Genomic DNA, 23705 nt, shown 5'->3' with positions numbered 1-23705 from the left:
AGTAGGATGTTTTGTCCTATTTTCTTGATGTACGGTGTGTGTCAGTGCATTTGATTTTTAATAATTTGTACAAACATTGCTTGTTTGAGTGAACTGTAGTACGATTTGAAGTATCAAGTGCGTCCATTTTCCCATTATGCACCCCTTCCTCATTCATCTTTTAAACATATATATTTTATTTACGTCGATCCATCCACTATATCATGGTCTCAAATTTAAAATGAGATATAGATAGCAAACTCGAATATATAATTTTTACAACATTTTAGGAAAGGAAATTCTCGAACAAAAGAGATGTATTCCACCTAGTTAAGGTGGGCACGTTTTAATTAACTAATCTAAACATAGTTGTTGCTTTAACAATTATTTGTGGTGGACACTATAGTATGATGATGTCTTTTTTGATAGGAAAATTGTTGTCAAATGACGCTATCGATACAAATGACTTGCCCCCTGTAAAAGATAAAATATCCAATCATAGTCATCAATGTTTCTTGGTTTTTTTAATTGTTTTTTTTTATATTTATATATGTGATTTAATAAATGAAACGCACTCCAATACACTGGAAATTTCGAATTATTTATTGGCAACCTAATTAATGCTGGTGGGAGTTTGTGTGTTTGAGAAGGGCAATATTGGAAGCAAGAGTTGAAGCTGTCATTATTCCTCAATTATTAATTAACCACTCATTAGCTGGAAATTGAAAAGATTTTTCCTTTTCACCGAATAAAAACGACAAGTTTGCACATTTTTTTAATGTTATGCAATGCAATGTAATATCAAAAGCATATTGAATTAAATTATAGTAAATAAACAATTGTTGAAGTGAGTAGTTAAACAATTGTTGAAGTGAGGAGTGGAGGAATTATGTTGGACTTGAATTTAACTTAACTTAAAAACTTGTTAAAGATGGAAAATAATCCAATCGATATGGAAGATATCAACACACATTACGCACAGGAATGAACATCTGAAAGGCGCAGTTTACAAGATGACCCAACTACAAAAAAAATGATTCCCAACTATTAACAATCCAACATAATAGAACCTAGATATCGCTAGAAAAAAAGTAAAAATAAGTGGGGGAATAAAATATAAAACAAAGAGAAGAGTTTTGTTTTCGGCCATCTCACATTTATTAGATAGTGTTTGCAACCTCTAAAAATAAGTGATTATGAAGATTCTCTTCACAATAATTAATTATTTTTGGAGGTTGCAAACACTACCTTAATCAATTAGCATTTATGGGAAATACCGAAATACACCAACGAAAAAGAACCATGAAAATAGGCTAATTAGCAACAATAAATAACGAATATCGTAAAGATAATTATTTACCGTAATACATTGTTACTAATAAACTATGACTAACAGACTCCATTTGACTAGGCAGATAACTAAAAACTTGCACAAATCTTTGACAATTTCAACTACTACAACAGTGCCTCTTTAAAAACATCAAATATTGTCATTTTGCTTTGTGGGATTAATATTGTGTCTCTTTCTTCATGCGGTGAAGTTTCTGCATATGGAGTTGGGGAGAGTGAACAAGAAAGAAATGGTTGGAGTGAGAGAGGACGAGGATTTTCTCGAAACGGGGATGGAGTTGGAATCATCTTTTCTTGTTTTGTGACCTATTTTTCCACGTTTCAGAGTGGTGGGTTGGATTTTTTCTTGGTTCTATTATTCTTGGTTCTATTATTCTTGTATTTATCCATAGTATTGTAGTTGACCCTGTTTCACTCATGGGTTGTGTCGAAAAGGGTGTTTTTGTGTGTGTAAAGATTGGTTTTTTTCTGGTGGATTTGCATGTCATAACTTCTAAATTCTGCGTGTGGTGTTGTTTATTCATGTTTTAAGCTTTGGTTTTCTTTGAGTTTTTGTTTTTTTTCCTTTTCCAGAAGGGTTTGTTTGTGATTTGGGATCTCTTGGATTTTGATTTGAGAGTTGTGAGTTTCTCTGTTGTTTTTTTTATTTCTTTTACTTGTGTAAATTATGTTTTTTTAAAAAAATAAAAATAAAATAGTCTGATTATATGATTCTAACGTAATATATGGAGATTTAACTCAATTTAATGCATTTCCTCTGCGGGAATCTTGTTTTGGATTACTTTTTTTGAGTGCATGTGATTTGTGGTTGAAGATCTGATTTACAGTTATTTACTGGTTTTGGATTAATGACTTTCTGGTTCTTTTCTTCTTTTATGGTTACAAGAGAATTTCAAATCTCATGAAAAACATGACATCATATGACTTAAAGCAAATACAGAAGAAAGTAAAGGGAAAAACCCAATCTTTGATGTGTGCTTATGTTATTTTTGGTTAGAAAAACCACTGCTTGTTTCTCGGTTTACTTGTTTGAAAGAGTTTATTATTTTACTGATTTTTTCCCCTTTTTGGTGTCCAATAAGTAGATACTCATGGATTCATCCGAAGCTGCAAAGGTTGTCCACGACAGAATCTTGAAGTTGGAACCAGAGCATATTGCTAGGAAAATCATTGGATATGTATACTTGCAAGACCTCCCTGATCAAGAAATGATTCGGTTAGCATTAGGACCAGATACCTTAATCCACAACTTAATAAATACGGCGAAAAATGCACTTCTATTGGCCTCAACACCACTGATTTCACCCCCAATTTCTCCTACTATCAATCCAAGCACTTTATCGGATTCTCCCATTCAATTTAGTGCCTTTTCGCCTCCTACACTGCACCCATTTTCGGGTCCGTTTCGAAGGTGTTGGGATCCTCAGTTAGCTTCTGAGCAACAGCCAGTTCACAATATGGTGATGAAAGTTGCTCCATACCATGATTCCATATCTGAAGAGTATGGTCTACAAAACCAGTTGTTAGGTTTGGAGGAAGCCCCGGAAACAGTTGTCAAGGCAAGAACACGAATGCCGGGTTTTTTGCATGATTACTATTGTCCTGAAGGTGCATTTAGCAACCTGAGTATTAGGGGTAGTAGGAATTCTCATAGCCTTGCGGACTATCCGGTTAAGACTTGTCATTATTTCAACAAAGGATTTTGCAAACATGGCAGTAGTTGTAGGTATGTCCATGATGAATCTTACCCTGAGACATATCCCCATATGTTTGGTCCGAGGCCTTATGAAGTTCATTGTGAAGATCAAGATTTCATACCTGGATCACTGGAGAAACTCGAATTTGAGATAGCAGAACTTCTGAGATCTTGGAAAGGCAACCCTGTTTCGATCGCTTCCTTGCCAATGATGTACTATGAGCACTATGGAAGAAGTCTACAAGCTGAAGGATATCTTACTGAAAGCCAAAGACACGGCAAAGCCGGTTATAGTCTAACTAAACTTCTTACACGGCTGAAGAATAGTATTCGGGTGATTGATAGGTACATTTCGGTTATCATTTCTGCTAATGATTTGGCATTTGCCGCATGCTATAAACTAATAATTGGTTTCTTTGATTTGTTTTAGGCCTCATGGACAGCATGCCGTGGTTCTGGCAGAAGATGCTCCAAAGTATATGGATTTTAGAAACGAGAGAAATGACCCTGGCCAGATCGTTTCTGGTTCTCGACAGATTTATATGACGTTTCCTGCTGAGAGCACCTTCACCGAGGAGGATGTTTCAAGTTATTTTAGGTAATGCCATCTATATTTTGGCAATTAGATATATATTATTGAACTGCAATATGAAAAATAATCAATATTCAATTGGTTTCGATTTTAGTACCTTTGGTCCGGTTCAAGATGTTAGGATTCCTTGCCAGCAGAAACGGATGTTTGGTTTCGTGACCTTTGCGAATGTGGAAACGGTGAAGCTAATATTGTCGAAGGGAAATCCACATTATGTCTGTGGAGCTCGTGTCCTCGTTAAACCGTATCGAGAAAAATCAAAGCTTGTTGAGAGGTATGCATACTAACTGCTTTTTCAAATCATTTCTTAAAATTTTGCTTCACAGCCATTGGCTAGAATGTGATGTCTGATCATTGAACTCTGCCAACAAGTTTACTTATTTCATTTCTCTTCACATTATAACTGGCTTTAATTGTCATTGCAGGAAGTACATAGACAAATTCGACCCTCTGTTCCATCACCACTCACTCCCTATAGATTACGACCCTGAACTTCAAGCGAGTAAGATATTTGTGATACCTTGAGATAAACCTTTTACTGATGGATCAAACCAATTCATTTTTGCGAATAAGCATTCCCTTGATGAAGTGTACACTGTCGGATCAAAATTCAAACGCTTTTCGTATAGGCTCGTCATGTTTAATCCATTTGTTTTCTCAGTCTTTTACCATTTTCATATGAATTTTTGTTGACAGGATGGGAATCTTCAAGGTTATTTAGGAAACAGCTAATGGAAGAACGCGAACATGCCCTTGAACTTGAGACAATGCGACTCTCACAACTTCAGTTTTCTCACAAGCCTGTGGTCAACCAGTCTCACTTGAGTTATTCCACAAACAAGCCAAAAGTCCCCGAAGGTATTTTAGCCTCGTATCTAATTCAAATCTTAACTTGATATACAGTTCATTTTACTGCAAAACATACTCATTTCACATTAGAATTTCCTTATCAAAACTTTGGCAGATCAGCATCCCAAGTTTCACTCTGCAGAATGCTACAATTATCTGCTTGATGTTCTGAACAGTACTGGCTCGACTAGCGATGACAATCTCAGGTAGCATGTCAATCTTTGCAGTGATATATCATTGATAGGCTGGCAAGATCCATGCTCTCATTTTATCATTTCACCTTTCTTATTCATAGGAGCACATGATAAATTTAACTCCCGTATTATGTTTTTCGTTCATGCAGCGCCCAAGGACTGAATCTCCCGGATAGCCCCTTTGCATCTGCAGTCGTTAACAGTATTTCGGCGGTCATATAGGTTGCTAACTCGACGCTATAGAGTTGCCCATTAGAGAAGTCCACATCATAGTTTGACAGAACAAAAGTTTTCATTCAACTTGCTGACTAATTAAAAGTTAATTAGCTGCAAATATATACTAGTAGAGAAGGAACGACAAAGAGATTTCCTCTTCAATACTTGGAACATCGGAAGGTGGAAATAATGGATAATACAAATAAGAGTAATTGCGTGCAAGAAAAGTTTGTGGTTTCTTAGGTTTTTAGTTTTTGGATAATTTTAGTCGATGCAAGAAAAAAATAGGAGTTTAGGACTTGGATGATCATCATCAAAGTAAGTACTCGGTATATAGTACATATTTGAATAACTGTTTTGTGTGTATATATAAAATCTGGCTATTTATACCTCTTATTCTCAGTGGTGTATTTCCTCGTACTTCATGTGTATATAATCTTGCTGCAATACCCATATCTTATTATTATTATTATTATTATTATTATTATTATTATTATTATTATTATTATTATTATTATTATTATTATTATTATTATTTTCTTGATTTTGGTGACCAATACATGATGAAGGTGTACAAATCTCAAATATTAATTCCGACCACATATTTTCTTGAAATATATTAAGTTTGAAGCACGTGTTTGTACAAGGGAATTGATGCCGCTAGTGATTTTTTTAGCATATATGTCGTATGTTTCATATATATTCTTGATGATGCATCGCATGTGGGGAAGAAATGGTCAGTGATTGGCTCTTATGATTCCTTATCTGATAAAATATGTCGACTATTTTTAGTGGGTTTTATAAGATAGGTTATCACCTAAAATAAGAGAAATTTGACCCCACACGCTCAAAGGAAATGTAACCATGTGAATGGTGAAATTGGTTTTGCCTTATAGCAATAAATAATATTTTATTACAATGAATAATGAACACAACGTTTCGTGTATTTGATGCTCACGTCTCTTATTAAATGAAAAAAATTATGACACAAAAACTCTTAGTTTCACTTATGACACAAAAACTCTTGTTTTACAGGTCAATTTTGGGAGATGGATCTGACTCGACTAATAAAAAAAGTTACCTTTACGTAATATTCACCTTTCAAAGTTAAAATAGATTTGATCAATTTATATCATATAATATACCTTCTCAAATTATAATATGCACTAGAGATAAGTGTTAAAATACATTATTATTATTATTATTATAGAGGTTGGTAAAAAGAAAAATAGTATGTTGCGCTGGTTATAAGTTGAGACATGTTTATTGTGCTAATATCGTTTGTTGTGATTGAAAAGTCTTTTAGATAATATAACTAATCATGTTAATCATTGTGTCGATTTCATAAATCACACAAGGATAAGAGACCGTGTGGCCTTTATTTCTAGTTGGCGGCAACTTGTAACAAATAAAATTATATGGACACACGCATCACATCATTTGATAGCAACTCCAAATGGTTTCCTAAAATTATAAATTTAAGGGCATTGGATTCTTGGCCGGATGACAACATTTATTGGTTGCTTGTTCTATTCGAGTCCCATTTTTGAAGGTCGTGTCAATTTCCTTAGTTGTAATTGGTTGTTTAACATTGATTTATTCAGAGTCGAATGAAATCAAACCGACCGATGAGTATTTTCTAGATACTAGGGGTGATATATTTTGATTTAAATCCATATCACTAAATTGGGACTAATCATCCACTTCACTTTTTTGTTTGTTTTTTATCAGTAAATGTAAATTTCATTGATCAGAATAATTCAATATACAAAATACTTCAAGCATATTTGGGCCATACAATCGAAATCAGCAAGAACATTGGGTAAACCCGATCAATATAATCAAAGTTTAATCAATTATCAACAAAAAGTCGGTGCCTAACATCGAGTAAGACTAAGGTAGTGTTTTGGAATGCTCATAAGAAGCACTTTGAGTTCTTCATTCACTAAATATGAACTATCTAAGCGGAGAAGATATACATTGCAATAGAGACATTATAATATACTTTGCTTAAAAAAAAGCCCCGTTTACGTAAATTATTAAAAGCTAAACATTGTATATTAACAAATAATAATTAATCAGAGATTTAAATATTTTGGGTTGTTAAAATTAAGCACCTCTAGGTAGTAGGTACCGTGTGCCATTTTTATATTATTTGATTCGATTATAAGAACATGTGATTCAACTTGTATTATATTCCGATTCAATAAAAGTAGAGAATTCACTTTTTTGTGATACCATAATTATCTTATCCATCTAAATTTCATTTTATAATATATATATATATATACATTATACATATACATGAAGCCCAAAAGCTATGAAATTCTCGTTGACTTGTTTGACTACTTGCTAAACTGCATTGTCGGGCTAAATTAGAAGTAAAAGTTAGCCCATTAGGCAGTTGACATCCCTGGTCCACTTCCACAGAAGGCCCATGAACAGTCACTCAGTTAGGCCCAGGCCCATTTTTTCGTCTCGTCCAAAACGAAGACTGAAGCAGGGAAACTCAAAACAGTGGCATTTGCATTTGAGGGAGGAGGAAGAAGGAAGAATGAATACAGATATAACTGCGTCGGCGAAGCCCGAATACCCGGTGATCGATCGGAATCCTCCGTTCACCAAGACTGTCGCGAACTTCAGTACCCTCGATTACTTCCGCCTCTCCACCATCACCGGCTTCTCCGTCGTCGTGGGCTACCTCTCAGGTACTCTCCCTTTCTATCCCACTGATTAAATAGATCGATCTTGGAAGAATGTGGGGTGAATTCCTGATTTTTCGATATCCTTGGTGATGAACGTCGTTTAGGGATTAAACCCGGAATCAAGGGACCATCGATGGTGACGGGAGGTATGATTGGGTTGATGGGAGGTTTTATGTACGCTTACCAGAACTCTGCCGGCAGGCTCATGGGTTTTTTCCCCAACGATGGCGAGGTTGCCAAGTACAAGAAGTAATTCCCCTCGGGGCTTCTCCCTTTTTTTGTATTACGTGCTATTAAATTTTCCCTCTTTCTGTTTTGTGGGACTGCTGCTCAGAGACCAGGCTCTGTTGGCCTTTCTGATATAATCTTTGTTCTGTAAGAAGCAATGGATCAATTGTATGATGCTCTTAATAACTAGTCCTGGTTTCTGAATGCGGATGGATGCTCAGAATCTCTTGGGTTGAAATTGTTGTTTGTTCTTAGCACAGTATTTTGGCCAACGTATTCGAACACCATTAGCTGCTGCTGCGGATAGTCGCATCGGTCTTGTTAAACTCTGATCATTGTTTTTTGCTTATGTGATCTCATGGTGCTTTGATGCTCTAATATATTTGGCTCGGCCGCGTACTTTCATTGTTTCTGTTGTTGGAACCTTGTCTGTGCATTTGTTGGTAAATAAGAGCTTATATGTGTTGTTTAGACTTGTTTAAGCAAGGAGCTTATATCAGTTTTCAGATTCTAAGTTTAAAACCCCAGTCCATTTTCCCCATTTGCACATATGTCTATATACCCATTACGATGATCAATGTTATTCATTTGTTTGATAGGTACTCACCAATCAGAATTCTCATAAAGAAACTTCAAGTGATGTCATGAATATTTAAGTAGACCATTCTTGATAATATTTAATGGAGTCGAGTAAGTGAAATGTACATATTGATTTCATCTTGTTGCTTGCTGCAAACCAAACATGATGTTAGCTTGTATTAACAAATATCAGTACTAGGTTACATGGCAACCGCCAACCATAAAGAGAATATAGCTTTTTTTTAATCATTGCCATCGATCTTAATTGACCAAGTTATGAACATATAATATCTTTGATATTATATGATATTGTTGAAATGCTTCACCTTGAGTGGGTTCTTCGCCAATTTAGAATGTCACAGGACATTCCATAGGATCTATAATCATGATAGACTCCATAACACTGACCGAAGGGAATGCACATGAGAACTTGAAAAGCCATCTTTTGATCACATATCTAAATGGGCAAAAAGAGTTGTGTTATGTGTAAACTGAAGGATGGATAGAGAGGTTTCCATTTTCCTCCTTTTGCAGTTGCTGGATACTTGGGAGTCATATAAAAGAATACTGCATCAGTACGTCGCCCTAGAAATGCGATTGTTGATGGAATGGAAGAAATAGGGATTTTCTTCGGTAGTGTACCAGATATTGAAGAAACAAATGAGTCACTTCTTCAAACGAAGCATGATCTCACTAAGTGTTTTGAGAGTAGCTCATGAACCACACAACAAAATTTTCCGAGAATTAACGTGGTTAGGGGTTAGGAATAGGAGGAATACATGGAGAAGAAAGTTGTGACATCAAATGTAGTAGTTAAATTGAGCATGGTCAATTTAATAGGGTATTACTTTGATTTTACTGGCGATGCTTCAGTGATATCTGTTATTATGTTTCAATTGGCATGGTGAGTCCTACATCTATCTGCATATACTATGACGCATAATCTATAGATCATACGAATGGATTGTTAGGTATCTGGATCCACAACCCATTGAGCAATATCTGCTTCAGATCATATTCCAAACTTCCAGATGAATCTAAACATACACCAATGCATCCCCCCTCCCCCGCGTGTTAGATATGAACTTTCACCCATTGTGCTCCTTTCTTTCACCGGGTAACTGGTTTATGTTGCTTTTGATCATATGGGGGCCTACACAGTTTCATGTGGAACCCGTGTGACCAAGACAATGGAGAATTTCATAATGCTTTTATCTCAAGGGTGTATATTAAGGTGAGAGTTTATACTTACACTTGGAGTCCACAGAAAAATGCGCGAGCCACACATATTGATAAACGTCCATCATTAGATGTATTCTTAGGACAACATCCCATATGAACTCTAACGATTTTCACCGTGCCATGTTGTGATTACTGATTGCATAGAGTGGAACACTACAACTTGGTCAGACATTGGCATGTTAAATCCAATTTTTTTGGAAATGTACGAGGATGCTCAAACAAGCAATGAGTTCGTTCACACATTATGACTCTTACGCTATTAATTCGTCATAGCAATCAATAATAGCGTTTGGCAAGTTTTCCCTCAAAAATTCTGATTTTAATTTATATATTTGAAAGTAAATAAATTCCATCCTAATAATAAGAATAATTATAAATCAACAAAATATTGAGCAAGGGTGATATTCAAATCGATGGAATCAATTTTTTTTTTCTTAAAAAAAAATTAACTTGCAAAAGTTAATTGATTTTTTCCCCCTGAAAATGGTTCGCACTTTTTTTTTTTTTTTTTAATTTATAAAAAGTAATAATAATCGATGGAATTTGGCTTTTTTTTTTTTTTTAATCAAAAATGGATGTTCGATCATTCTCCCACTTGGACGTGGACCAATCTCGACTTTAGCAACTCTATTGGCTGAAAATTGCTACCCGATTTAACTAACTTGAACAGCGGCCACAATTCCGGTCGTCCTTGTCCGAAAATGAATGCGGCTCCGATCTTCTCATCCATCCCCAGCCCACACCATTCCTCAAAAACAAGCTTCATTCCAAAGCCTGCACCACACTTCACCACCAGAACTCGGAAAATCAGGGCCGTTACCGAGCTTTCTGTTCTTACTTCAGACCCAGCTCAGCCGGATTGGCAGATTGTGATCGGCGCTCTGGGTAATAAAACAAGATTTTACTTCTTTTGCTCTTCTTTAAAATTCACATGAATATTCATATGTATATACCGTGCAGCTGGTGTGACGCCTTTCGTTGTCGCTGGGATTGAGTTCAGCAAGAGGATTGTAAGTATAACTCGATCTGGTGGTGATTGAATGTATGTACAGCTTCCATTTTTTTAATAACTTTGAATGCCAAAAATGGCAGGTGGCACAGAAGAAGTGTGATGTGTGTAAAGGGTCGGGTCTGGTCTTGAGGGACAGCAAGTACTACTTTCGATGCCCCGGTTGTGGTATGCATATATACCACTTACTCTCATCGGTTTCTTTAATTTTCTTGCATCTCCCTGCTGGCCCTGGCATGAATCAAACCTGTTTTGGGGTCATAAACTTGCATGCAGTGTATGAGAGAGCTGCGCTTTATGGACAAGTGGATTTACTTGCTTATTTGTTCATTTTCTTTATTTTTGCTGATCATGGCAGGTGGGTTCTTGCCATGGCAATCGTGGAGGAGGTTCTTTACTGGTTAAAGTGTTAGATGCCAATCATCGTGCATGTTTTTATTATCTTTTTTCTTGTTAGTCCAAAGATTATAAGCTGTATAAAACTGAGACAGGCATATCTTTAAAGGATAACTGCAGTATCACTCTGTATCAGTACATGAGCCACAAGCTACAACGATCGAACGAATATATTTTACGTGTACGTTTTGGTTAGGGATAAATTTGCAGTACGCTCTTGATCATGTGCATACGTACTAACAATTTCGTGCTGAACAACCTCCATTCTGGTTCGATGATGTTCATACTTCGTTGGTCACCGTGGCTAACGTTCATCACTAGACTGCTCTGCTGGTGCATTGTTGCTGTTAGAATCCTAAACCTTTTGAATCCTTTTTGCATTTGAATTGCATGTTTGTTTAGGTGTCGAAATGTGTTCTTCATTTGGATTTTAAATTGGGGTCTAGGGGAGTATGAGTCACATTCAGAATAGTAATCATGAAGTATATTGGAAAGGAGAACCTTCAAAATGTTGCCAGTCAAAAGAATTTTTTGTTTGGACATTAATGAATCGATTGGAGTGAAACACACATACATATATGATGGATGCTTATTTTAAGAATATGTTTTTTGTTTGCCTAAATTTGATTGATGCTGAATTATTCAAGAGATCGATTTTCATTTTTTTCACATGAAGTTCAGGTTGTTATTTGGTTTTTTTTTTTAATTTTATACACGTCCTTCTTTAGAAATTTGCTTATTTTCTTGAATCACTGCAGAAAAAAACCGTTATTCTAAACCATTTTCATCGGTTTTTTCCTTGAATAACTTTTGAGTCCTTATCACATTGAACACACACCACTTGTGCGTAACTACTAGTAATTCATTAGATGAGAGTAAAATAGTTTGATATGTTTTTTATTCTTGAGACGAAATGACAAAAATATATCATATATAAATAATAGAATAATAAATTGGAATATGTGAATAACGCCCAGAACATGCTATTAGAATTATAACTCAAGTGATCTTAAGCCTGATTCAATACTAAGTTATGGCCCTAAAAACACCTGTTGGATTAATTTGATTTTCACGTGTGTATATATATATCTTATTATTATATTGACCCTCTAATTTACTAACTTTCAATTAATTGATTAAGCTTGAGATGGTATCCTATTTAATTCCCAACAAAATCAAAATTATTAGACAAATTAGTTATTTTATATAATCTCCTTTTTTTTTAGTCATTAGAAACAATATTATTATTTACCAAAATGACACTCGCTATATTTGTTTATATTTTTAAATTTTTATATTAGATATTTTTTTGAAAGATTTAGATTAGATAATTATCACCATTAAACTTTTGAATATCTAATTCATAGTATGAATTCTAAAAATAAAATAAAAATTAATTAACATAAAAAATTTATGTATATACACACATCGTGTGCAACATACGCTAGTATATATATATTTATGAAAATAACCGAAATCAGTTCGATTTAACCTTGGCCAATTTATTTTTAAAATAATAAAATTCAGATTCTCGAATAACCGAACCAAAATTTCAAATTAATTGTATAGGTTATTTTGATTTAACTGAATTTAATAATGGTCTATTAGTCCATCCATTCTTGGGCCTTTAATATAATTATATAAAATTGAATACACTAAAATGCAATAACACAAAGATGCATACAAACCAACGACGTCGTAACAAGAGCTAAGGGTATATTTGTAATTGGAAACTGTGGCTAGGGTTTTGAGTGAGCCTTGATAAAGCCCAAACCACTTGCCTCACATTTCTCTACCTCGCCGTTTTCGCCTCTGCACTCTCCTGGGGGATCGATCGTGACCGCAGGGCCTTCCGTCGGCAATCATGGGTACAACATTTTTTTGTAGGATAATCGTTGGAATGTGTTCCGTGTTTATTTCACGGCGAAAGTGACTGAAATGTTGTTTTTTCTTAGGTATTTCACGGGATTCTATGCACAAGAGGCGTGCCACTGGAGGAAAGAAGAAGGCTTGGAGAAAGAAGCGAAAGTAATTCTTTTTTCCCAATTTTTTCTTATGTATGAATGATATATATTTGTGCCTCGTTTGTGTGATTCATTGCGTGCTCGATTGAGCGTTGCGTGTTCTCTCTTTTTCTAGTTTGCTGAAGTTATTTTCTTTTTTTTTTTTGTTAATTTCAATCACAAGTTCACTAGTTTAGGCGTGTTTGATCTTGAAGAACAAAAGATTATCTCTTTGCGCCTGTTAGGTGTTGGTTTCATTTAATTGCGCAGTATTAGAATTTGATTTATTCTATGTTTTTTTTGGTATGCTGCATCTTTGTTTCTGTTTTATGATTCACAATCACAGTATGCTTTGTTGATTATCATAAACCCGTTTGCAAGTTAAAATGTATCTGTTTTCTGTAGTATAACTGATGCATTTTTTTTCGAGGTCCGACTTTTGTTAAATTTTCTCCGTGCTTTTTAATCCACAAGTCTACGCTATCAGATGCTATGTCATATGTCTGCATTATCGATAGATATATTTTAAGTTCCAATTTAATTGCTCTGAATCAGAAATTGATGCATTCTATGTTATCAGGTATGAACTTGGACGACAACCAGCAAACACAAAGATGTCGGGTGACAAGACCGTACGCCGGGTGAGGGTTCGAGGGGGTAATGTGAAGTGGCGTGCTTTGAGGCTGGATACTGGAAACTTCTCATGGGGTAGCGAAGCTGTGACAAGAAAGACTCGTATTCTGGATGTTGCTTATAATGCATCAAACAATGAGTTGGTCAGGACCAAAACCTTGGTGAAGAGTGCTATTATCCAAGTGGATGCTGCTCCATTCAAGCAGTGGTATCTCCAACATTATGGAGTTGATATTGGTCGCAAGAAGAAGACTGTTGCAAAGGCTGAAGCAGAGGTATTATCAAGTCATAATATCCTTTGTTAGGATTTGACGTGCTATCAATAATAAATATCCTGCAGAAAAATATGAATTCACTTCCCAAGATTTGCGGAATCATATTTATTGACAAATATTTTTGTTTAATTGGTCTTTAGGAGACTGAAGCTACCCCTGAAGAGGGAAAGAAGAGCAATCATGTTACGAGAAAAATAGAAAAGCGTCAACCTGATCGCAAGATTGACCCACATCTTGAGGAACAATTCAGTGGTGGCCGTTTGTTGGCTGCAATCTCCTCGCGCCCTGGCCAGTGTGGGAGAGCAGATGGGTATGTGTGTTATCCATGCGTGGTTTTGTATTGTGTCTCCTGTTCACATGTGGAAAATGTTTAATGAAATTCTGATTGCACCAAGAACTGGCATCGGTCTGATTGCTTCTTAACATTACAAGTTTTGTTCATACTTCAATGTTTGGGAAATAATTATCACGACAGGAGTATCTATCACATGCACATACTTGCTATAAATTTATTCCTGTGTAGTGGATGTTCATGTGTCCTGATTGATTGGACTGCTTTGTTTTATTAATCACCAAATGTAGGTGCCGATTGCACAATTCATTCAATATTTTTTTGGTCTGACTTAATTTTGTCTTCGTTAGATATATTTTGGAGGGTAAGGAACTGGAATTTTACCTGAAGAAAATCCAGAGGAAGAAAGGAAAGGGTGCTGGTGGTGCTTAAATTGCGTCGATCTGCTTGGAAATCTCCCATTCCCGAACTTTTTTATCTTTCTGGTTCTCTTTTGCAATGTGCTGAACTGAAGTTTACTGCAGTTTTCTAGAGTTGTGTTGTTTCAGTTGCCATACCTATGACTTATGAGAATTTTGTTAATTTTCTCTTCTGTTGCTTGTTGCTTCGATCTTTTGGCTTGCTATAAGATACTTATGTTGCAGTTATTCTTGCCCCGATTTTTAATTCATGTTTCAAAACTGAAATTGGGATTCATCATTTTTGACAGGCTCCAATCTCAAAACAATCTTCAGAAACTTGAATCCAAAAGAATTTTGCTTAATGTAGTTTATGCTTTATAACGAATCTGTTGACTGTTTCCGTATATGAAACTAGGTAAAAACAGGTGAACTTGAAAAAAATTAGGAATATATCTTATTATACAACTATTGGTTTGAACAGAACTCCAGAACAGGTAACGGGAGTTGACTTTATTTCCTCAATTTCTTTCATCACTTGAGCCTTGTCTGCCTCGAACAATTCATCGTCTGCAAAACAAAAATAGGTGGACCTTAGGATCCAACTTCTGGTGGTTGTAGAAGCTGAGATGAGAAACACCCTACCTTTTTCGATGTTGAAGGCATCTAAGAACCGCAGTAGCTTACTTTTATTTGCATACAGTATATTGGTAATGTCAGGAGGTTTCATTTGGTTACACACAAACAACTGCAACATGGAAACGTAAATACGTGTTAAAAATATATCGAACAAGTTAAGTGTCGTACAGGTTCGACAAATTGCTAGAAGTCTAGTCTGGTGTAACCTTGAACACGCGGAATGCATCGAGCTGTATGCTCTTGTGTGATTCCTGCAACAGTAAACGTAGATAAGAAAGGAAAAGCGCATAAAAGTTGGTAACAAGAAAGGAATACCCTAAGTATTTACCCTTAGCAGGTTCATTAGAACTCTCATGTTATCCTTGGAGCTGACATAGCTTAGCATCACTCCAGTATTTGAACGATCCAGCAAAATATCTCCCAGAAGCTGAAAATTTGAAGGGATATACACAGACACTGTCAGTTCCATGGAATTTGGACATTAACAAGCAAACTATAATCAAACAGGAGAGATTTTCATGCACTCAGTGTATACCTTGACAGCGTATCGTCTGGTCATGTAATTTGAAGATACCAACAACTTCGAGTTGAAATCAGCAAAAAACTAGGGGAAAAGATTCAGATAGTTACACGTGAAGGGAGTTAAATTATGGAACCAAGTTGCGAAAAGAGAACAATCATGTCCGCGTCACAAGTATCGGATCTTACCCAGACGTGATTTGCAGCCAGAAATTCTGCTACTGTAGACTTGTGCCTTGTCATAAGCTCCTGCAAGATATTACAGAAACCGCATCAGATATATGATACATACAAGAATGCACGAAAAAAGGCCTAAACAGGCATATTTTTGTAGTATTTTCAACATGCCATCCATCTGGTGCATATCAATAAGCTCCGACTGTCCCAAGTCCTAAAAACGCACCACCCTTCTCTCTTCCTCTTCTCCCGTCCTAGTACTTTCAGCTCGTGTTAAAGTTCAGGTATTTCAGTTTGTCGGTGTAGTAATTTGTGCTAGGTCGTTACAGCTTCACCTGTTGTATCCTTAGAAACATTCGCCCATCTTGATTCTCAATGCACATATCGGAGGGGACGAATATGTTTCGAGGACATTGTACATTTGTGCATGCCTCGGTTTAGTTTCCGGTTTCCTAACTGTTTTTACCTACACAGTGTTGGTATTTTGTGCAGCATACTGGTTTCGTTCATCCTTCTGTATTCTATAACCGTATCAATTGTCTGCTGTATATTTCGTGTTTACGTTTTGGCTAACAAATTGGGCATGTAAATTATATTGAAGAATGAAGATAGATAAAGAAAAGGTGATAAAAAGGAGAAACACTACTTTTCGAGTGACTGGAAAAAGAGAACCATAAACAACCTTGAAGGTAGCTGCAACATCTGAAGCAACATCAAAAGTAGGGAGTTGCATGTAATCGAAGAACTTCTTCACATGCTGTGATTTCAACACATACCTGCACGTGAGAAGGGAGACAGAGAAATGCGTCTTATTATGCTTGTGGATCGGATTAAATCGCCAACATTTATTGGATAACATGTAAGTACATTTCCTGGTATGTAATCTGATTTACCTAGCAACAACTTGATGTCGTATGCACTCCCTTAATATTGCTCCAAAATGCAAAGCAATGGCAAAATCCTCGTACCTGTAGAATATACTAAAGAGAATTAGTCCCTCCTGTATGAATCAACAAAGGTGTTCTTACCTAAACATGTTATACATAAACACAATATCTCTCATTTCACAACATTAGATTAACCTCTGCGAGAACGAAATATTTCTGAACAAGATTACACTTCCTGTCATCAGCCATTTTACTAAATGGAAACCGAATTTATCATGCAGGACTGCGTTTCCCTTAGTCTCCATTGTACATGAGTCAAATTTGTGCAAGTATAGTAACAAAAAAGACTATATGCATATAGATGAGTTAAAAATCAAAGTCAGAAAAAAAGATCTCACCCAGTTATCAATTGATCAATAAGATCAAGATTGGCTTCCAAGTAATCAGAAGCAATCAATCGGGACTGAACCTGTTGTCTTTGCAAATTCGCAACAATTTGAGCAGCATCTTTGCGAGTCTATAAAGAAAACGAACTTGTCAATTATATGTTCAAACAACAAAGTAACTAGCGTACATCCAATCTCTTTCGATATTTTTTTTAAAGGGAAAATTCAGAAAGAAGATATCTTCCGCCGAAAAGAACCTAAATAAAATATCAAATCATGGTGCTTGCCTCAAAGTTCAATTTAGGGAGACACGAAATGAGGAGTCGTAGGGTGTCATCACTAAAGAACTCTTGAGTCAATTGCGCACAAGATTCGGCAACAGGTTCTGCATCTTCTACTCCGTAAAGAATCCCCTTCATCTCCCTGATAAGTGCATCTAACTGCTCCAACTGAAATTTAAAGGCCGGAATTTAATTCTGAGGTGATTAGAAGCTCAAAATTACAAAACCCATCATGGTATATTAATTCCTGAGTGTGCAACAATCAAGATATATCAAGAAACAAGGCTGTTCCATTCAAATTTCTGTTAAACTCCAAAACCAATCAATATATATCTGATTCTTTTTATCAACTTCTCTGCTACTTCAGTTGGATTTGTCTTTTAAAACTCCAAAGCCAATATGTATCTGAATCTGTTTATAAACTTCTCTGCTACTTCAGTTAAATTCGCCTTTTTTTCACTCGGGAGGAATCAACACCAATGGAAAAAGGGGACATAAAAAAGGAACCAAAGTTAACAATACAACTTTTAAATTAACACAATCCTCAGTACATCAGAAGTTCAAACTCAAAGCAGCAGAAAAATTTGTGTCATAAAAAAAAAAAAAAGCCACCACATGCATGCGCAAGAACACACACCAAACATAATGGACGTGTCTTAGCTAGCTAGGATCACAAAAAAAAAACCACCTTTTCATCTCGTCTAGACCTGCCTGCGTCGGCTCCCGAATCGACGTACAAGAGCAATTCCCTGGTGAGACGTACGAGGTCGACGGGAGTCCGAGGTTTCTTGGGTTTAAAGAGGTTTTTCATGGAACCGCTACGTAAAAGCTTGGGAACAAGCTTCTTGAAATTCAAAGAAGAAACGGACCTCCTCAGAGGCTGATCATTAATGATCTCTTCCTTGTTCACAGCAAAAGAGTGAGATTCCCCCGACATCATCATCTGTATAATATATTATATGATATTCTCTCCAAAAACCAACGACGTTTCTCTGTTTTGATCGGAGTTTTCACGTATCAAGATTCAAGATCACGAGGGATCAAAGACGGGATTGGGAGAATATTGAGCGATCCCATGTAAGGATTATATTCTGGTGTGATATATTGGGTTATCGAAGAATTCGAGTCCTTGTCCAAATGCGAAAGAGAGAAGAAGGAAACTACAAATTCGTAGGATTCTGGGAGAACTCTTATATTGTCTCCTATATTCTTTGGGGTCTTATTATCATATTAAGATTAGTTTTGCATGTCTTAATATTATATGATTAATGTATTTATTAATTTATTAAAAACCTTTTTTCAAAGCGCAAAAAAAATCAAATTTTACTCAATTCATTTGCGGTTAAAGGATATAAATTTTATTGCCCCTATTTCTTTTTTCTTTTCAGAGGATCGAGGTCATAAAAAATGTTATGACTCATGAGATGTTTTTACTTATCAATTTTGTGAGATGAATATTTGTCGACTCATCCAATGGTTTGATTTGTTTTTCTTTTATAATTTTGTAAACTCATTTATTTTACTAAAACTTAGTTCTCTTCAATCAATTTAATGGATTTTATTTAGGGAAAAAAATTCTAGATTTTAACAATGTTGATTTTTTTAATTTAAAAAATATATATCTGCACAATTAAATTGTGAATTGATTAATTTTGGTTCACAAAGTTTATGCAGTATTTTTCTTCAAAAAAAAAAAAATCATACTTTTTCCATATAAAAATATATATAAAATAAAAATTTCGGACCTATTCGCGTATATCCTCGAAAGTAATTAATTAATGAGTCAGTTGGGTTGGTGGAAGAAAAGGGAGTGGCAATTAAGAGAACAATGTGAAACTTCTGAAGTCACAAGAATAAAATTAGATGGCCCTTTTTTTTTGCCCAACAATAGTTTTCACTTTTCATGCATCTTGCCACCTCTTTGCTTTTAACTAGGGGCGTACATATTATGGTTTCAAATCGAAAATAAAATCGAACCATAATTTGAATTATTTTATCATGGTTTGATTATGATTTTATGTACGTCATAACATAACATATTGTTTAAAACGTATTTGATAAAATAAATATTTTTTTTATATAAGCTATTAATAAATAAATATAAATTATTTTGTTCCTATTTATATATATCTCGATTCATTAAATTTGTATGACTAATTTACTTTTGATTAAAAAATAATTTGTGTATGTTCTTAAACAATTTAATTTAATTTAATTTATAACTCACACCATTAGCAAAACTATATATATACATGTATATATAACCTTACCAAAAATAAATTAAACTGAAACAAAACAACTCAATTATCAAATTACATAATTCTAAACTTAAATGGGCAATTTACAAGTTCTATTAGGATATATAATGAATCACTTGAATTTATTTTTTATTTTTCCTAAAACCGTATGTTAAAAAACATTATTATACCATAAAACTAAACAAGGTTGAAAGTAAATATGGTCGTTGTCGCAACACATGTTATCAGTTATATATCTACGCTATATAATAATATTTGGATCCCTTATGATAACATTCTTATCATTTTAATATTGGACAAAATAACTTTTTATATTTCAGTAAATTTATTATTTACTATTTATAACTACCCTTTTTCAACTTTTCTTTTCAATTTAAAATATAAAAAATATTAATTTATTTTTATATGTAACATGAATTATTCAAATAAACTCGAACCCACACCGGATCGATTTGGGTCGAGACCGCCGGACCGAGCGCCCATCCCAGATGTTCGGAGGTCATGTTTATGGCCCTTAAAGCGGATTCGCATGCAATCTTGGTGGTCCTTCATGTTCATAGGGTCTCTTTAAGGCAGAAATACACCTCTGTTAACAGAAGAGAGTACACACATATTTTACTGCAAAAGTCACAGCTTCTCGTCGTTCATGTAATGGTTTCTCGTGTGCAAGTTTAAACATCTATCTCCAAAAGAAAAACAAGACACAAATCTTGCTCTCTATCGAGCTCGCCATTCAAGCTGCCCGTCTATCCGAAAATAAAGTGTGATGTCGCATGCTGTGACCAGATGATGGTATTACAGTCATTTGGTGCCCAGGTGATTCCCCTTACCGCCTCACGGGAGATGGTTGAATAGCTTATTGACAAGTAAAATTGGGAATCCTCCGAGTCCATGGGTATATCATGAAGTTACAAAGGTTGTAGCTGTGAACCAGCCTCCTAAAGCGCAACAGGGACAAGGAAAGAGCAATAGAGCAGAACAGCCTAAGAAAAATGAGACGACGCCACTGCCGATCTTTTGCCACAGCTCTGCATGCATGCCTACTCAATAATCATGTCTGGAAAATGTTTTGAAACCTGTCATACCTTTGAATTGGCTTGAAGAAGAAAAACCAAATTTCGAATGCATGACAGCATCAGCACCCAAGACTCGTCAAAATGCTACTCAGTTCATTGATAACTAGTCTAGGCTCAGCATACGACCCATCAAGATTTATGGCATGGTACTCCAACCCTTTCCACTGAGCAATCAACGCAAAATGTGGGCGCCTATATTCACTACTAATTATCTCTAAAATCACAGTTCCAGATGTGGCAGAAATAATATGGGTGAGACCTGCCCCATGAGCACCAATTATGACAGAAGAATCTTGGATGGCTCGAACCTGCTCTTTCATGTTCATGTGAGCAAATAACCCATTAATGACATTTAATTTACAGTTGGAATGGTTGAAAGCCCATAATTTTACTGCATCATACACTTCTTGTTCGTTACTAAGTCTAGTTTGTACCTTGCCGCCATGACGGGGATGAGCAAGATAATCCTCTCGACGGACAAAGAGGATATTGTGATCCGAGCCTGACCTATGAATATGATGTCTATCCAGTGGAAGCCCAAAGGCTGCCCTTAACATCTCACCAAACTCAGACAATCGAGCTGTTTTCCGATCATCCGGTTTTTGCCAAAGATCATGCGCAGAAGCCCCTTGGCAATTAATATTTTCAGAAAGACCCTTAAAGAGAGAAGTTTCATATCCCAATGGTGCTAGAATAACGTGGCGGAAACAAACAGGGCCACTTAGATTCTTAGCGTAAGCAAGGCTTGAAAATAAAGCTGTCCATGTTTCTTCCAAGCGAGTCTGATTTGTCAAAGAATATAGCAATGGTTTATTTATCATGCAAAACTAAAGCGTATAACACAATAAGAAATTTGCCTAATATGGAAAAACCAAGAAGGTAAACCTGACAGTGGCCATCTACAAAAACCAAGCGTGGTCTGCTAGGCAAACCGGTAACCCTGGAAGCCACATATGCACTATACCAATCCGTAAAGGTATGAAATACGTTGGCGTATTCAAAGCGTGTGACTAAAAGTGTTGGCTCCTCAATCCACTAAAAAAATAAATAATTGGCAAATGTTAAAACAAATCTAATGGCAAGAATGACATGGGCGAGATAAATAGATCCTGATCCTATTATAAAGTTGAAGAGGGATACATCATCTCATAGGTAAGCAAAACCCAAACAAAAGTTTTATGAAGAATCCACAAAAAATAACTTAGCCAGCCAAATAAACTTTTAATCTTGCATGTTTTTCGAGCATGGATAAGACTCTCCATCCACAACACCAGTCCAGATCATTTCATTCTTCAGAGTTTACTGCATGACAACAGGATTTTTAGGCTATTTGCACCACAACTCTGTCCCATATGTTTCATGACCATCGAAAAGCTATTTAGTTTATTTACCCATTCCATGTTATTTTTCAATTTGCTTTTGAAACTCGAGTAACACAGAGAAAGACTGGACCTTTCTCAAGCCATCAGCAGCTAATGGAACAAATTTAACTCCATGTAACCTGGATGTCTACTGAAATCTCTTCGAATAAAATAAAATTTCATACAAATATAGAATTCACTAGTGGATATACTACCAAAATCCGATAGACTGGAGCAAAATGCCCTTAGACTGATTTCCAGATTAGCCGGAGAATCCTGCATATCTCATTCAAATACTTTCCATACAAGAACAAGAAGATTCTAGTTTCCTTATCTTCGATAATCCAATCATCAGTATTATTTAACGAACACAAATTAGAATCCAAAAAGTGATCAAGATACCACCTGGATCATACCCAAAGCTACCAATTCAATTCCAAAGATCAAAACTTCAGATATCAAACAGATACCAAAAAACAAGACAAACTAACCTCGGAGCAAGTAAATTCAGTGGCGTCAACTAACCGGATCGAATCGATCAATCCACGCATGGTATGCCTATGCACAGCACCTTCTGGTAAATATCTATCCAAAAATTCCTCATCCACCAGCTTCTCTCCACTTCTTGATCTATCACCAACCTCAATCTGGAAAGCCCCATCCTTAAAATGCGGCAACTCTTCATCTTCCCCTCTCCCTATCACACTCTCCAACTTCTCGCCCCCGTCGGACATCGAAATCCTACCCAAAACCATCCGGATTCTTCCTCCTTCACATATCGAACTCCCCAAAGTCGCGCTGTAAAAACACCTGAACCACCCACCAGCGCCCCCGGATGGGGAGACTTTCCGTCCGGGATCTGAAGTGGGTTTCAAAGGGTCGACTCTCTGAGTGTACCCGTTACCGAAATAAGCTTCGCAAGACCTGAATGACGTCGTATTTTGGCCGTGAGACCATGGGAGGTAGGAGGGTAATATTGGCCAAGGCTTTGCGGCCAGAGGGAGGCGTGGCCGGGAATATCCCGGCGGGGAGAGAAGCACCGGCGGCGGATGGTGGTGATCCGGGTGAACGGAGAAGTAAAAGTAAAGAGAGAGGAAGTTTAATCCGAAGAGAAAGAGCAGAATCTTGAGCTTTTTGCCGTTCATGTTGGTATGAAGGGAGCTGCGTGCTTCTCTCTGAGATGTGCGTAGATCATGTTTCCTTGTATTCGTTACTTGAACCAAATTCAACTTTAACTACACTTAGATTAGGCAAGTTTGACCAATATATTTATGTCGAATCTGATATCAAGATTTCAAATTTTTTGATATCTATCGTTCAAAGTTACATAAATGTCACCAAATTTCTATTTCTAGCACACAAGTAGCAATTGCAATAATCTCATACATTTCATCCGACAATTCCTCTTATATGTTTAAATTAGGCAAATAAATCAATTGCAATCCTCTTTTACGCTCTCTCCTATAATTTCTCCTCATCTTTAAA

At 36.0% G+C, this 23705-nt stretch overlaps 6 protein-coding genes across 8 annotated transcripts; 4 read left to right on the top strand and 2 right to left on the bottom strand.

The window, feature by feature from the left end:
• The first annotated feature begins 1469 nt into the window (after positions 1-1469).
• Positions 1470-5355, top strand: LOC140890510 (zinc finger CCCH domain-containing protein 18-like). Its single transcript, XM_073298358.1, has 8 exons — positions 1470-1658; positions 2415-3370; positions 3456-3623; positions 3712-3891; positions 4043-4119; positions 4314-4475; positions 4582-4672; positions 4810-5355. The coding sequence occupies exons 2-8, from the start codon at positions 2421-2423 to the stop codon at positions 4880-4882; spliced, it is 1701 nt and encodes a 566-aa protein (XP_073154459.1). The 5' UTR covers positions 1470-1658; positions 2415-2420; the 3' UTR covers positions 4883-5355.
• A 2032-nt stretch (positions 5356-7387) lies between these two features.
• LOC140892225 (uncharacterized) lies at positions 7388-8081 on the top strand. The gene is made up of 2 exons (XM_073301042.1): positions 7388-7584; positions 7686-8081. Exons 1-2 carry the CDS (start codon positions 7431-7433, stop codon positions 7832-7834), a joined length of 303 nt encoding a protein of 100 aa, XP_073157143.1. The 5' UTR covers positions 7388-7430; the 3' UTR covers positions 7835-8081.
• Positions 8082-10227: 2146 nt separating this feature from the next.
• On the top strand, positions 10228-11221 carry LOC140893576 (uncharacterized). Its single transcript, XM_073302657.1, has 4 exons — positions 10228-10515; positions 10591-10640; positions 10723-10807; positions 10998-11221. The coding sequence occupies exons 1-4, from the start codon at positions 10332-10334 to the stop codon at positions 11042-11044; spliced, it is 366 nt and encodes a 121-aa protein (XP_073158758.1). The 5' UTR covers positions 10228-10331; the 3' UTR covers positions 11045-11221.
• A 1556-nt stretch (positions 11222-12777) lies between these two features.
• LOC140886491 (small ribosomal subunit protein eS8-like) lies at positions 12778-14885 on the top strand. Its single transcript, XM_073293084.1, has 5 exons — positions 12778-12903; positions 12991-13063; positions 13619-13946; positions 14087-14256; positions 14589-14885. Exons 1-5 carry the CDS (start codon positions 12900-12902, stop codon positions 14668-14670), a joined length of 657 nt encoding a protein of 218 aa, XP_073149185.1. The 5' UTR covers positions 12778-12899; the 3' UTR covers positions 14671-14885.
• Positions 14886-14981: 96 nt separating this feature from the next.
• Positions 14982-18667, bottom strand: LOC140886490 (putative MO25-like protein At5g47540). 2 transcript variants are annotated; one of them, XM_073293081.1, is made up of 11 exons: positions 18214-18667; positions 17532-17693; positions 17257-17375; positions 16865-16939; positions 16654-16747; positions 15984-16043; positions 15811-15879; positions 15604-15702; positions 15482-15526; positions 15282-15384; positions 14982-15206 (listed from the first exon to the last, which is right to left on the bottom strand). In XM_073293081.1, exons 1-11 carry the CDS (start codon positions 18466-18468, stop codon positions 15097-15099), a joined length of 1191 nt encoding a protein of 396 aa, XP_073149182.1. In that variant the 5' UTR covers positions 18469-18667; the 3' UTR covers positions 14982-15096. The 2 variants fall into 2 exon arrangements, with proteins under 2 accessions (XP_073149182.1, XP_073149183.1); XM_073293082.1 differs by having other exon boundaries at positions 15324-15384.
• A 1360-nt stretch (positions 18668-20027) lies between these two features.
• LOC140889207 (beta-1,2-xylosyltransferase) lies at positions 20028-23444 on the bottom strand. 2 transcript variants are annotated; one of them, XM_073296912.1, is made up of 4 exons: positions 22712-23444; positions 21745-21894; positions 21294-21641; positions 20028-21167 (listed from the first exon to the last, which is right to left on the bottom strand). In XM_073296912.1, the coding sequence occupies exons 1-4, from the start codon at positions 23363-23365 to the stop codon at positions 20919-20921; spliced, it is 1401 nt and encodes a 466-aa protein (XP_073153013.1). In that variant the 5' UTR covers positions 23366-23444; the 3' UTR covers positions 20028-20918. The 2 variants fall into 2 exon arrangements, with proteins under 2 accessions (XP_073153013.1, XP_073153012.1); XM_073296911.1 differs by having other exon boundaries at positions 20032-21641; positions 22712-23443.
• Positions 23445-23705: the final 261 nt, after the last annotated feature.

Source organism: Henckelia pumila, chromosome 3 (assembly GCF_033568475.1).
Source record: "Henckelia pumila isolate YLH828 chromosome 3, ASM3356847v2, whole genome shotgun sequence".
Lineage (NCBI taxonomy): Eukaryota > Viridiplantae > Streptophyta > Magnoliopsida > Lamiales > Gesneriaceae > Henckelia > Henckelia pumila.
This window is presented reverse-complemented; position numbering and strand designations above follow the sequence as displayed.

Excerpts from the sequence above, each read along its gene's own strand:
- LOC140889207 (XM_073296911.1), bottom strand. The coding sequence starts at position 23,365 with ATGAACGGCAAAAAGCTCAAGATTCTGCTCTTTCTCTTCGGATTAAAC. Across the intron at positions 21,895-22,711 it reads CTGAATTTACTTGCTCCGAG|TGGATTGAGGAGCCAACACT; the intron begins GTTAGTTTGTCT and ends TTATTTTTTTAG. Across the intron at positions 21,642-21,744 it reads TTGTAGATGGCCACTGTCAG|ACTCGCTTGGAAGAAACATG; the intron begins GTTTACCTTCTT and ends TTGACAAATCAG.
- LOC140892225 (XM_073301042.1), top strand. The coding sequence starts at position 7,431 with ATGAATACAGATATAACTGCGTCGGCGAAGCCCGAATACCCGGTGATC. Across the intron at positions 7,585-7,685 it reads CGTCGTGGGCTACCTCTCAG|GGATTAAACCCGGAATCAAG; the intron begins GTACTCTCCCTT and ends AACGTCGTTTAG.
- LOC140886490 (XM_073293081.1), bottom strand. The coding sequence starts at position 18,468 with ATGATGATGTCGGGGGAATCTCACTCTTTTGCTGTGAACAAGGAAGAG. Across the intron at positions 16,748-16,864 it reads CGACATCAAGTTGTTGCTAG|GTATGTGTTGAAATCACAGC; the intron begins GTAAATCAGATT and ends TCTCACGTGCAG. Across the intron at positions 15,207-15,281 it reads TGCCTTCAACATCGAAAAAG|ACGATGAATTGTTCGAGGCA; the intron begins GTAGGGTGTTTC and ends TTTGTTTTGCAG.
- LOC140886491 (XM_073293084.1), top strand. Across the intron at positions 13,064-13,618 it reads GCTTGGAGAAAGAAGCGAAA|GTATGAACTTGGACGACAAC; the intron begins GTAATTCTTTTT and ends CTATGTTATCAG. Across the intron at positions 14,257-14,588 it reads CAGTGTGGGAGAGCAGATGG|ATATATTTTGGAGGGTAAGG; the intron begins GTATGTGTGTTA and ends TGTCTTCGTTAG.
- LOC140890510 (XM_073298358.1), top strand. The coding sequence starts at position 2,421 with ATGGATTCATCCGAAGCTGCAAAGGTTGTCCACGACAGAATCTTGAAG. Across the intron at positions 3,371-3,455 it reads AGTATTCGGGTGATTGATAG|GCCTCATGGACAGCATGCCG; the intron begins GTACATTTCGGT and ends GATTTGTTTTAG. Across the intron at positions 3,624-3,711 it reads GATGTTTCAAGTTATTTTAG|TACCTTTGGTCCGGTTCAAG; the intron begins GTAATGCCATCT and ends TTTCGATTTTAG.
- LOC140893576 (XM_073302657.1), top strand. The coding sequence starts at position 10,332 with ATGAATGCGGCTCCGATCTTCTCATCCATCCCCAGCCCACACCATTCC. Across the intron at positions 10,516-10,590 it reads GATTGTGATCGGCGCTCTGG|CTGGTGTGACGCCTTTCGTT; the intron begins GTAATAAAACAA and ends TATACCGTGCAG. Across the intron at positions 10,641-10,722 it reads TTGAGTTCAGCAAGAGGATT|GTGGCACAGAAGAAGTGTGA; the intron begins GTAAGTATAACT and ends CAAAAATGGCAG.